Source organism: Salvia hispanica, chromosome 2, assembly GCF_029641045.1.
Source record: "Salvia hispanica isolate PSC_SH4W2 chromosome 2, Shi_PSC_v1, whole genome shotgun sequence".
NCBI classification, from domain to species: domain Eukaryota; kingdom Viridiplantae; phylum Streptophyta; class Magnoliopsida; order Lamiales; family Lamiaceae; genus Salvia; species Salvia hispanica.
Window position 1 is genome coordinate 8713627 of NC_142693.1, and position 14140 is coordinate 8727766.

General features: G+C 31.8%; 2 protein-coding genes across 5 annotated transcripts; one reads left to right on the forward strand and one right to left on the reverse strand.

Moving 5' to 3' along the window:
• The first annotated feature begins 4192 nt into the window (after positions 1-4192).
• On the forward strand, positions 4193-6052 carry LOC125214659 (uncharacterized). Of its 2 annotated transcripts, XM_048115883.2 has the most exons (3): positions 4193-4273; positions 4409-4607; positions 5545-6052. In XM_048115883.2, exons 2-3 carry the CDS (start codon positions 4416-4418, stop codon positions 5902-5904), a joined length of 552 nt encoding a protein of 183 aa, XP_047971840.1. In that variant the 5' UTR covers positions 4193-4273; positions 4409-4415; the 3' UTR covers positions 5905-6052. The 2 variants fall into 2 exon arrangements, with proteins under 2 accessions (XP_047971840.1, XP_047971766.1); XM_048115809.2 differs by lacking the exon at positions 4193-4273 and having other exon boundaries at positions 4280-4607.
• Positions 6014-7082, reverse strand: LOC125214801 (guanine nucleotide-binding protein subunit gamma 2-like). 3 transcript variants are annotated; one of them, XM_048115999.2, is made up of 5 exons: positions 6881-7072; positions 6635-6771; positions 6421-6473; positions 6303-6347; positions 6014-6221 (listed from the first exon to the last, which is right to left on the reverse strand). In XM_048115999.2, the coding sequence occupies exons 2-5, from the start codon at positions 6749-6751 to the stop codon at positions 6137-6139; spliced, it is 300 nt and encodes a 99-aa protein (XP_047971956.1). In that variant the 5' UTR covers positions 6752-6771; positions 6881-7072; the 3' UTR covers positions 6014-6136. The 3 variants fall into 3 exon arrangements, with proteins under 3 accessions (XP_047971956.1, XP_047972122.1, XP_047972041.1); XM_048116165.2 differs by lacking the exon at positions 6303-6347 and having other exon boundaries at positions 6881-7082; XM_048116084.1 differs by lacking the exon at positions 6881-7072 and having other exon boundaries at positions 6635-6874.
• Between the last annotated feature and the right edge of the window lie 7058 nt (positions 7083-14140).

Below are 14140 nucleotides of genomic sequence, written 5' to 3' on the forward strand. Positions count from 1 at the left end.
TAGTGATAGATAACGACAGAAAGGTGTTTTGAGGCAATTATGAAAGGGTTTGAGAGTATTAGCAATTATGAATCTATTTTTGCTTTTTTACCCACTCTCTCATGAACCTCAAAGTTTTACATTCGAGTACAATGTCTAGTAGATATGCACCCTTATTCTTAATCATGTATTTGAATAATTATGTGAACGTGACATCTCTTATGTTTCAACAAAATCTATGGATGAGAGAAATTTGTTTGAAAGAAAACGAAATGAACTCCATTTTTGACTTAAAGATTTAAAACATGTAGTAATATAATTACTTTTAGTTAATAAAATAATAACTTCATGATCAAAGGATTATAAATTTATTTGACCAAGAACCATTATGAACTCAGAATTAGATGTATATGTAAGTAGGGTTGACAATTTTGAATAGTATGATTAAAGATTTGACACAAACACATACAAAGATAATGATTTTGAGTTCTTATCTTGATAGTATGAAACAAAAATTTGACACAAACACACACAAAGTCAATGATTTCGAGTTCTTATCTTATCGATCCAATAATATTCCAATGATTCTGGGTTAGTTCGGATAGATAATATTTTTATTTTTATCATTTTAAATAATATTATACTTTATTATTTAGATTTAAATTCTGGTAAAATTTTAATTGTGTAATATTGGATTTTGTCACGTAATATCAAGTTTTAATCGTGTTAAATCAGGTTTGGGATGTTATCGTGTCATATCAACTAGAACCCGATGATTTTAATTTGGGTTTGGGTTAGTCCTTATTGGGTTGGACCGATATTGGGTTGACCCGATAACGACCCAACACAAACGAATTATTAGCTATGTAAGCACTAACTATAAATCAAATAAAAAAAGACAAAGAGTTACTTTTTAGGTCTTGTGAATTGTGATACATAGGATAGTTTTGTGAGATTGGTCTGCAATGAAAGATGAAAAAGTCAGGGACCATGCCATTGTGATTTATGAATACTGATGATAATTTGGGTCGTTTTTTCAAATAATCATTTTGGTTATGAATTACATGAATAACTAAATGCTAGTACTAATAATTAATCTTGTAGCCATGGATCAGTGGAGCCATCTTCTTTTCCCCCAACTCATGAACATAGTAATAATACTACTATAGTCTATAAATTATGATGCATCAGTGTAAAGCATTGAAAGAATCATACTACAAAATGGTTATTTAGATATATGATCTTGTTAAAATATAGGATTAAATGGCAATATAGTTTATGATGCATCCATGTACATCATTGAAAGAGTCATACTGCAATCTGCCAAAACACAAAAACTATACTAATTGAAGATAACATCATCAATCACTACTAACAGCCTTAAACAAGATTCGCCATTGATAATAAGAAACATTAGTAGTGTCCCACCTGATGAGACGACAACGGATGCCAAGTAGCTGCCCCAGTGCCCCGCCCCAACCTCCGGGCCCACGTAGACGAGCAGGCTACGACCCGCAACAAAAACCTTGTTGTTTTTTACTAAATAAAAGGGAGACATTATCTTCATTAAGAAAATATCAAAGCAAAATGACAAACCTGTCAAATTCACCTTCCTCTGCCAATTCTTGGCTTGTGACATTAAGACTTGATCAATATTTGCAATGTCAAACTGAAATTACAGTAAAATACTATTAATGCATGTATAAAAAAAAAATATCAAGTGTGACTAGGTCAGTAGAAAGAGATATGAGGAAAAGCCAAAACTGAAGAGGAGTAAAATATGGCCTATGGAGGATGTCCTGGAAGTCATCAACATTGATAGTTAATCATATATATTTATTAATAAATCTACATGATGTTGATACCATAGATCTTAAATAAAAGGTAGTTTTAAATTTGCGATAGGCAGATTGATACATATAGAAGCATTCAATTTGCAAGATTATATATATTTCATAATTAAATGCGTGGAGTATCATGTGTTGATTCATGAAACTGAATCTCACGACTTAATCCTAGATGAATAATCATACAATAATATAATGAGTTATTACCAACTCCTTCCAACTAAAATAATCTCACAACTTAATCCTAGATGAATAATCATATGATAATGTGTCATGGCAACTGAACTGCATAGTTTAAATCCTATAAAAGTGTATGCATATTATAAGTCCATTGCTCACTATTTTCTTCATTATGAAGAAAATGGAAATTAAGTGGATGAAATTACGCATTTGCATAATAGAATACCAAGTTGAGAAGATTAGAGTTGATGTGATGACTGAATCCATCAGAAATAGAATACCAAGTTGAGAAGATTAGAGTTGATGTGATGACTGAATCCATCAGTACTCCAACCTGTACCAACATTAAAATTTTTTGCCAGTATCATGGGCCTTATGCTTTCGTGTCACCATGGATTCATTCTTGGTATTGGGCTTCTGCATAACAAATTGCAATTGGGTTTGTTTTATTGTTTCCCTAAAGATAGGTTGTTTCTACTTTACTGTACTTTTCTATCTTTCACTTGAGTAATTTATTATGTCTTCTACTTTATTCTTTCTATTTAATTTTATTAAATATCATTTTCTTAGATCTTATGAATATTGTTTCTAAAATAAAAAAATATATATAATAAAATAATATCATGAACATATAAATATTCTTCCGTCCCAACTTAAGAGTCCTAACAAGTTATAGGGTGCGAGTTTTAAACTTTTTTTAAAAAAATGAGTTGAATAAGTTAATGGAATATGCGTCTCACTTATATGCACTACTTTTATAATAAAATGTGAGTGAAATAAGTTTGTGGAATGTGGGGCCTACTTACCATTTATGGTAAAAGTAAAATAGGATTTTAAGATAGGATAGAGGGAGTAAAACTTAAACGAACATGATTGTGGATGATCTTCTACTTGTTTAACCGATCGATATCATAAGTATTTGATATTCAAAAGGATGAAATGCAGAAGAGCTTTCTATCCAAAATGGGTTAGGGTTCAGCATCATTAACTGGTACACAATTAGCCCGCAGTCAAAATAGAATTTACCTAAATTTGAAACTAATTCTATACGTCAATGATTAAATGAATAATTACATAAAAAATAAAATAAACTAAACTTTTCAATTTATATACTCTCTCAAAAGAATAAGACTTGTAAGTATTCAGAGGCGAAGAGCGGCGGCAGATCAACGGAAGCGAAGAGCAGCAAGTTCTTCATGTTCTAAAATTCTCTATCTGGTTTTCCTGACAAATTCTTTCAATAAATTTTATCGCAATTCTGTGCATCTCATTTTACTCAACAATTTTGAATATGCGCGCGAAAGTGGTGTGTGGCTGGCTAGATCTTGGAAAGGAAAGTGCTTTTATTGAAACTTTAACTTTAATTAAAACCATAAATATACTAATAAATACGAGTATAAGCATAATAAGCATGCTTTAATTTAATTATCATAATCTAAGATATATTTTTTCTAAAATAACATAAATGTAAATTAATTCATATTTAATTTAAGCTTTACGATGATAAAGTGACATAGAATTATTATGATATGGTGACATTATATCTCTAACTCACTGTTTAGAATAACACCAACCTGCCAAAATGCACAATTAGACTACCCACTATTAACACAACTCTCATAAAACTGAGTCCGAAACTCGACAGAATGCTTGATTAACATTAATTAATGAGAAGGATAATATAATCATAAAATATTAATTTTTCTTATAAAATATCCAATTAAATTTACAAAATATTTCCATCTCTCAGTGAAATAGAGGCACTTTTTTCCATTTTAATCGGTCCGTAAATAAAATTTTCAATTTATTTTTACTATAAATGATAATAAAATATCACAATTCACTAATTATTCCTTCTCATATTTTATTTATTTAAAATTACTCCTTCCGTCCCATTTATGACACGTTTTTCTTTTTAGTTTGTCCTAACTAAGATGACACATTTCCTTTTTTGGAAACTTTCTCTCTCCAATTAATACACTCAACCACTTTTTCTCACTCTTATTACAATATCCATCTTTCTTTATCTCTCTACTTTAATACTTACACCCACCTTTTCTCTCTCCAATTAAACAATTTAACCAATAACTCCTAAACCCTGTGCCGACTAAGTAATGTGTCATCTTAGTCAGAACGGAGGGGGAGTAATATTTATAAATTGAACCTATATTTCATTATTTATTTAAAATTAATATATATAAGTTCAACCTATATTTCAATCTTAAAAACCCGAATTCGTTCACGGTATCATAATCCCTGCGTACTGTGTGCGTAGTCCTAACCAAATCACAGCTATCTCTCTGCAGATTTCGGCAGATTATTTACTCTAATTTCAGTAAATTCTCAAAAATCAGTATAGTAATCAGAATTTATTGAATTTGTTGTTGGATTGAAATTTTTAGGGAATCGATGGGGGTGCTGATGTCGAAGATGTGGTTCATGTTGTTTCCGGCAAAAGAGTACAAGATCGTGGTGGTGGGGCTGGACAACGCCGGTAAAACGACGACGCTTTACAAGCTCCATTTGGGGGAGGTGGTCACCACGCATCCAACTGTCGGTAGCAACGTTGAAGAGGTTGTCTACAAAAATATTCGATTTGAGGTGCGTGATTTCACCTCTAATTTTAATTGCGATTGGGTTTCGAATGCAAGTTGGGATTTTTATTAATACGATTCCCCTAATTCTTGCTCTATGATGATTGTGTATTTAGGCTAATTTTGGGTATGAGTATTCACAATTTCAGTAGGTATATACTTGGCTTAGTTAGTTTGAAACAATTACTTGACATATGTGAGTGGTTGGTTGCTTTTTTTTAACCCATTTCTTTGGCTCTGTTTCTCTTCGTTCGTGGTTTATTTGGATGCCTATTATATCAAATTGATCGACAAATGAATGCTGCAGTCTTCTTTTATCCTGAATGGAAGATGACACTTGCATTTAACTCAGTTGGCTACATGTTGGGGTTTGGTTTTTGTGTGCCATCTTTAGTTGCCTACCTTTGATATGGTATTATGGAAATATCTAAGCCAGTAATCTCAAAACCTGAAGTTGATCGGCGATATCAATTAATTACAGGATGGTTGATGATGGTGAAAACTTAATTTTATGGTTGGTTCCTACTTCCTCCTAGAGTTGCCGGTTTTATTGAAACTAGTGGCAGTATGTATTAGGCTCCCCCTTTTCATATTATTGTCTGTTTTCCATGCCTGCGTGTGAATTCTGAAACCATTTTGCTTATCTGTTTGATTTTTCATACCGTTTCAATAACTACTGGATATACTGAAATATCGTATATGATCTAAAGGTGTAAATAGTAACAGATTGTTTTGAGTCGGAGAACTCGACCTTTTAGGGCTGACAAATTGTTTTAGCTATAAATATGGGTGCCATGATACTAGTCTTCTTCACATATACCAGAGTAGAATTTTCCAATGTATATTTTACTTAACCTTGTAAAAACTACTCAGACACTCGTTTTTTTAGTAAATAGGACTTTCCTTGTTCTAATATTATTTGAATCTTCCCCTCTCATTATCAGGTGTGGGATCTTGGTGGGCAAGATAGGCTTAGGAAGTCGTGGACAACTTATTATTGTGGGACGCATGCGGTTATAGTAGTGATAGACAGCACTGATAGAGCTAGGATCTCCATAATGAAAGACGAGCTATTTGGGCTGCTTCCAAACGAGGATCTCCAGAGTGCAGTAGTGCTCGTATATGCAAACAAGCAGGATCTGAAGGACGCCATGACCCCTGCTGAGATAACCGATGCTTTATCCCTTCACAGTATCAAGAATCACGACTGGCACATCCAAGCTTGCAGTGCACTAACTGGTGAAGGCCTATACGATGGTTTGGGCTGGATTGCACAAAGAGTAGCTGGAAAAGCAACGGCCTAGAAGCACTCAAATCATCTGATGTACCTTCTAATTCACTACAACTGAATACACCTATCCCCAGTGTTTTTTATGTCTTTATCAAAGATCTAAGCTGATGCTTAAGATAACGTTAATGAAAAAAGCATCATATTGATGTTTTTGATGAAAATGTTATACTATCAAGTTCACAATCACTCATAAAGATAAAGAATATTATAGATCTACTAAAATGACATCTTCTGCCTTGGTTCTTTCATAGTATGGGACACCTACATCCTGAAGAATTTTGTGGTCCTTCAAACCATCTGTCCCAGATTGGATTCATGGGCCCTAATGTTCTGAAAAAAACAGATATATACAAAGGATTTAGGGCATATAAATGGTTGATTTTATGATACTTCTAAGTTAGTAAAAATTACAGTGGGAGCAAGGGATCCGGTCTGGTTCGAACGTTAGTCAGCATTCTGGGAAGAAAAATGGAAGAGAGTTTCAATATGTATTGTAACTGTAAGAGTAAGTATTTGAATAAATTCTTACTCTTTGCAAGAAGATGAGGCATTGTCCATTTTCTCCAGCTGCTCCAGTTCCTCCTGTATATGCAGTTTTGAAATGATAAAAATGCACCATACAAAAACATCAAGACTTCACATTTCACCACACCAAAACTAAAAACTCAATATCCCAATAACAGAAACACAATAAAACAACAAAGAAAACATCATTAAACACAACTCCAATTTGTGTATAGAACCTCCAAGAACCGAGTTTCTTGGTCAAGCCTCTTGAGTTCAGCAGAAATCCAGTGCTTCCCTCTCATATCTGTTGCTGCCGCCACTGATTCTGCCTCCACTCCATTCCCACTTTGCATTTTATTTCTCTTTTTATAATCTTAGCAATGTTGATTTGGTAAAACCAAACACCAACAATAATACTTGTGAGAAAAACAAACAGAAATCAGATAGAGATGCCGAATTCGTGGAGGAGTCAAAGATGCTACCTTTTTAGATGTTCAGCTGTATTGCTGTATCATTACCCTTAAAAACTCACAATAAAGCTTGGAGTTTAGTGGTTTTTTTCTGTTTCAAAACAGTAATTGAGAGAAAAGGAGGGGAGAAAAAATAGGAACTTTAGCCTTTTGGGGAGTGGGTTATGATTTATGGGTGTTATTCTCTTTGGATATTATCAAGATTTAAATAATGAAAAGTTGGTGGTGTGTTGTCTAAAGAAATTTCAGCCACTGCAGTGTTTTTAAACACGAGACTATTCCATTTGGACGCATACGGCTCTTGCACGCGAGACTATTCAATAGTCAATTACTTACGTTGGTGGTGTTCGGATTCTTAAATAAAATAATAAAAAAATATAATCTAAAATTGAAGTTTGAGATTATTTTAGTTGGAGAAATTAATTATATTTAATTATTCTATGATTATCCATCTAAAATTGAGTCTCACGAGCTAAACACACTACGTATTTAGAACTAGTTTTTGTAGCTAGATCATTTTCTTATTGCCTAATTAAAGACCATATACAATTGGTATATATAGGGTAAAAATAATGGATCAAATCATGAAAATCCATAGCACACCTCAAACCCTTAACTATATTTTAGATTTTATAATAGCTTAGTAGACAATTTTGATATTTATATTTTATATGAGGGGAGTACATACTATGATATTTAAATTTATTTTGGCATGCATATTTGAATTATTTAGCATTATTTATTTTAATTTCACAAGTACGTACAATAATATACGCATAGTTCTTCTCAACTAAATTTAAATTTTTAGAAATTTTGAATAATCGTATGGATCAATGATTATTTAATCTATATATTAATTATTATAAATATAGGTGTGCATAATAAAGTTGTTAATGTCAAAAATTTCACTTTCTATTTTTTGTCAATATCTATGACTTGGTCTTTAGATAGAAAATATTATTAATACATATTTTTGTTTTGTATATTTTGCGTGAGCTATCATGTAAAATTATTAGTACTCCATTAAACTTCATACTACTAAAGAAAAAAAATGATTGCATTATTTGTTTTACTTTGAGAAAAAAATAAAAAAGAATGAAGTAAATTAAATATAACAATGAATATAAATATCATATCAAGTCATAGAAATATAATTACAAATTGATTACTTACATTAAAGTCTTAAATACTCTTAACAATTTAATGGCAAAGATTCCACCGGAAAGCGCCCTGGGCTGCCACTTGGGCCCATGCCCGGCCTAGAATTCCGCGGTGGACATGGTTTTAGTTATGTAGGTAAATTGGTAATGATTGGGCTTAAGCTACATGCCATAAGCCCATGACAAATATCACAAGAGTATTTTAAGTTGTTGTTCGGTTTTCAAAGTATCAAAGATATAATATAGAATTAAGTTATGAAATTTTTTCAGTTAGAAGGGATTGACTATGATTATTTATCATATGTTTATAGTTTTGTTTGATGTACGTGGAAGTGGAATTATATCGCCTTCCAGGTACGGATCTAGCATTAAGTTAGATGGAGCAAATACCCTTACTCATATTTCATTCTTTATATATATGTATAACCAATTATAGAGATTTTTATATTTATCTTCCACTAATTACACCTTTTTTAATTTTTAAAATTTCTCCATGTATATTTTTGGCCCTCTTGCTAAGAATTTCTAGATCCGTCCCTGTTGCCTACCAAACGACTATCGCAAGCTGGGTTATTTGCGAGTTTGTGAAAGTTTGTAATATTTCATCCAAGCAATCATCTGCAAATCTCCACCCTTCAACCAAGTGGATAAGCCACAAAGAAACCTTAGCTACCAAAACCATTTATGGAATTAAAGGAATCATCTCAACCCAACAAGGAGAGGAATACTTCATGGAGCATATATACATTCTACCATAAAAAAACACATCAATCCAAAAAATCCTGTTTATAAATAAACAATTTAAAAATCTTAATTTATCTTAAGAAAAAAATGTTTGATACAAATACATAGACCTAATCAATTTGAATTAAAAAAAAATATTTGATACAAATACATAGACCTATTCAATTTGAATTAAAAAAAATATTACTATTCATTTAACTAATCTCTCCAAGCTCAAATGATTTTTCATAGTCAATCGCAAACACATATGAATAAATTTTTTGTATGAGAGTAGTATATAGTTGTACATATCTAATACTAATACAAATACATTTCGTAATTAATTTATTAAATTATGTATAAATATATTTGAAATTATATATTTTTATAAATAAATAAATATATTTATAAGAAATTAGTCAAAAAAATTTTAAATTTTGAAGTTGGCAGGTTAATTCAAGAGTGATCGCGAACTTCAAACCGTGAATAATAACGACTTAATACTCTCTCTGTTCCACTTTAGGAGTCCCGATTTACCATTTTTGGGTATCCCACTTTAGGAATCCCGGTTGAAATATTCCATAATTGGTAATAGGCCCCACATTCCACTCACTTTTTTCCACTCACATTTTATTATAAAACTAATATATAAAAATATGCCCCACATTCCACTATCTTTTTTCACCAACTTTCCTTTACATTTCTTAAAACCTGTGCCGAACTCAACTGAGACTCTTAAAGTGGGACGGAGGGAGTAATTGTTATATAAATAGGGGTGAATTGGGATGAAACTAGACCTCTAGTATAAAATTAAAACCAAATTTAATTATCAGATTATGAATATGGATTGGATGAGATTTAATAGATCATCCATTATTATAATTGTCGTACTAAATAATTTACATGGGTATATTTGACCATATTAATATTATAATCCACGATAAATCTTGTTAGTAGCCATAACTGAGTGACCAATATTTCAACTTATTTTTTAATCATATAGTAGTATATATTGTTTATATATTCTGTCACTATATAATTGATTATCGATCATATAACACTATATTGATTTTTCCGATTTCCTATATTGATTATTTTATAACTACACATTAGCTAAGGATCGAAGGAAATCTCATATCCAGTTTAAAATTAGTTCGAAACATACATAGAAGATAGATGCCAAAACATAAATATACATTTCTTTGATATCAATTATGCAAAAGTAATTAAGGACGAAATCTTCATAACCAATTAACTGAAACTGTCAATATAAGACAATCTGAATTTTTCAAGGAAAAATCGATGTAAACTTGTTATACCAATATATAGTCACTCGCAAAGTCGCAATTGGCATTGGGAAAATATCAGCCACATTGCCTTTCTTTTTCTTAAATAAAAAGGGTTAGAGAAAAACAATGAATTTCTCGATAAATGAGAGGCAGTTTTCAACCTAATTCTAAATTCTTCTAGAGATCAGATATACTCCATCAAGAAAAAAATAAAATTCTTGAACAGAGTGTCTGAGCAACTGTACGTACCACTTCAAAAATGAGCAATTGAAAAGTTTTCTAAATCAAGCTACCTAAAATGCAATTAAATATGGATGGTGACAAGTGAAAAATAGAACATGAAAATGAAAGATGCATTAGATGAAAATGTGGAGAGAAGAAGACAGACTCTGCCTACTTTTATTCAATTTTCTGATCAATCAGTTTAAATAAAACAGACTGCAGAAACTTCCTATAAAAACCGTGATTATGATTTATGAATGTGCTCAATAAATTATATAACTATATATAGTGCAGAAAATATACATATTTTTTGCTACCCCATCCAATTTTTGGAATTAAATGGAAGCCAAAAAAAAAAAATCTTTAAACATTAGTAGTAATTCTCAATATTTATTTTTTTCATAGAAATTTTTCCAGTCTTAAGAGATTATGTTGAATAGATATATCTTTCTTTAACAAAACCCTAGATAGAAAGATTGAATCTTGTTTGGAATTTCTAATCTGTAAAAGTAAGATTGAAACGAAATAGGGTAAGAATTAGCTATGAAGAATAAAGGGTTTCTTGAATTAGTGAAGCAATTAGGAAGAATTAAGAACAATTTTAGGAAAACAATTAAGATTTTTCGTTAAAAATCGAATGATTTTTCCTACATGAGAATCCCTAAACTTCCCATGAAAAGCAATAAGTAGCAAATTGACCAAAAGCAGAAACCCTAATCAGCTGAGCTGCCAAACCACATAAAGCAGACAAAACAAAAGCATTGAAGTCGAGAAAAATAACTAAATTAGGCAAGAAGAGGACCTTACACATACTTGCTCACCTGAAAAACAAACCCTAAAATTGGAAAAAAAAAAAGAATTAGGGTTTTCTTCTGCAAACAAAATTGATTGAAACTACCACAAGATCTGAGATATGCACAACAAAATTCTTGAAAAAAGAGGAAGAATAAGTGTGTTTTGCTTCTTCGAGCTAAACGGTGTAGGATGAAGCTGCCATATGACCTAATCTTCCCTTCCCGACTCGCAAGAGAAGCTTAGATCATGCTGGCAGCTTTACCCGACACGATTGCACGAGCGGGAAAAGAAGTGATCAAGAGAGAGTTTGTGTAATGGATGAATTAAGGAGTGGCAAAGTAGGGGGTATAAGTAGAGGTGGTGAGTAGGAGGAATCAAGAGGGGGAATGGTTTTAGGGCTAAAAAGATAAGATGTTTGTGAAGGAAAAAGCTATGGGATATTACAAATATATTATAATTAGTAATAAGTGTGAGAGAAGGATGAATTAGTAAGTAAGTGGTCCCAATATTTATATAAATTTAGGTGCAATTTTAAAAAATGTCACGCCTCCACCTCCACCATGCAGGTTTTTCAGACAGGCTAGTGAGAGTTTCTATATTCTGTAAGAGCATTTATTCACTTTAGGCTTGGAGAGTGGGGGACCCTTTCTCTCTCAAACTCCTACAATGAGACATATATGTATATAAATATGTATTTACAAGTTCTTATATGCCTATGCACCATTGATGTGTGCTTTGTTGTTATATCCATGGAATAACCACATTGAACGTATATAGTAATTTAGAACAAAAATTATACATATAACTTCTGAAATCTCACATAAAATTGAAATATTGCCAAAAAAATATGGGAATCATACAATGTTTTAAAGACTAGAATCACATTTCACCTTTAATTAAGTTTATTCTTTGTCTTTCTTCTTTTCTTTTAATGATTTAGTACCCAAACTCTACCATTGAGTTTAGAAAAATGATCAAATGTGCTATCTTCACAATTCACAAATCATAATGCTCAACACAATGTGACATACCACAATATGTGCCTCATGTGTGCTACTTATCACATTAAAAGAAGAGGGATTTCATATATTACAAACAAGAGGGGGACCATGTGACGATGAAGCGCAACTCAGTTGTTAACACACTTCTCCTCCATTCAATAGGTCGGGAGTTTGAGTCATCACATGGAGTAGATGGGGAACCATTACTAATCATCTTAAAAAATAATAAGAGGGGGACCATATGGTTTGTTCATGGCTTAATTTGTTTAAAAGTGATGCATAGCAATGTTCCCATAAAAGTGGCAATTGAAAAGGCATCTCATCTCATCTCATCACAACGTTCAATTTGTTTTCCTTCCGAATCACTGTCGAGGAGTGATGTACTACAAATTAAGTCAGTTCTTTAGCATCTTCTCTTTGTTTCTATTCATATCTCATGCTATTAGAAATCAAAATTGTTAGAAATTCAAAATATATCCAGCTAGACCAATCCCAATTTAGAAAATCAAGAAAATGACTTGTTTCATGTAGCTAGGCTAGGTGTGCAGATTGGGACTAAGCATTCAAGAATAATTAAACTAAACTAATTGTTCTTTAATTCAAATTCTATTCTTTTGGAACTAGGAAACGTTCTTTTTTCTACTCGCTTTGCTTTCCCTACTCTACCTAGCTTTCTCCCTTAAATATTGATCTTTTGTAAATGTTCCATTTATTATGATATCCCAAAAATGATTCTTATCATCATATACACACGATAGATCTCACATGATTTGATTTTACATAAACCAATATAGTCTTGACACTATAATATATTTTATTTAAGTTCTAGCTCTTAAGAGGGATTTTAAGATAGATGTTGATGTTTATGGAATACGAAAGGATAACATGTCACATTTTGGTTACAATGCATCTTGATCATCGTCATATTAATAGATTATACTCCACAAATGGTATCCATATTGATAGTGGGTTATGCATATATATATATATGGAATCTTCTAGACTTTATAAGATACAAACAAATTGGCATCAATTAATTGTGCAATTTGCAATTAAGAAGATAGTACTAAAACATGTATTTAGATTGAGAAATCAGTGGTTTGGAAGGAGCAGATTGGTTCATGCAAAAGGGAATCTCCATGATTAAAGTGAAGGGCTCTTTTAGATATTAATTAATTAAAGGTAAAAGTTCTAACAAAATTAATTGCTAGCTGATAAAAAGTGGCAAGGGCAGCAATTCACGGGTTGCAACGGTTTGGTGCATAGGGGCTTGCAACCTAGTATCGATCGCACATGTAAGTAAGAAATTGTTACAATTAAATAGAAAAACAAACAAAGAATTGATGTATTGTCCTCGATGATACAAACAACTTCTTCCTAGCGAGTAGAAACATATCGAACATGTTAAGCACTGTCGATCTTGATGGGTTTTGAGAACTGAGCAACAAAATTCTCCTAAAATTCTAAGTGATGATTGTGTGCATGAAACATAAAAAGAGTGTTTGGGAGCTTTACTCGTTGTATTCTCCTCTACAACTCACAACCTTATATACTCTCAACGTTTAGGAGTCTCGGTTTGCTATTTTGGTCAGTCTGCGACTAGGATTCTTGATTCACTTTTACTATAAATAGCAAGTAGGCCTCACATTCCACTAACTCATTATTCTCATATTTTATTACTACTTTATAAAAAGGGTACCCACATCTCACCATTTTTATCCATCCACTTTTCTTCTATTATAGGCTTGACTCATTTTATTTTTAACACAAGTAATACCCACAAGTGTGTATGAGGTTAGTGTAGCAGATAGCAAGCTTCATATCCCACAGAAATAATTTGTACCAACTTAAGTACCATAAACTAACTTTGACTACTATCTAGACAATCTAAAAGATTTTGTTCTAATTCAACTACTAAAGCAATAATGAGAAAATAAATAAATAAACAAGAACAAATAAACAAGAAGAGAAAAAATAATATGGAGAAAATGTAGAATTCGACGATCCGATGCATAATTCCAAGCTCTTATCCAATCAATTTGTGTTACCTTTTAGTGTCTCTAAGGTTGTTAAGTTGATCAC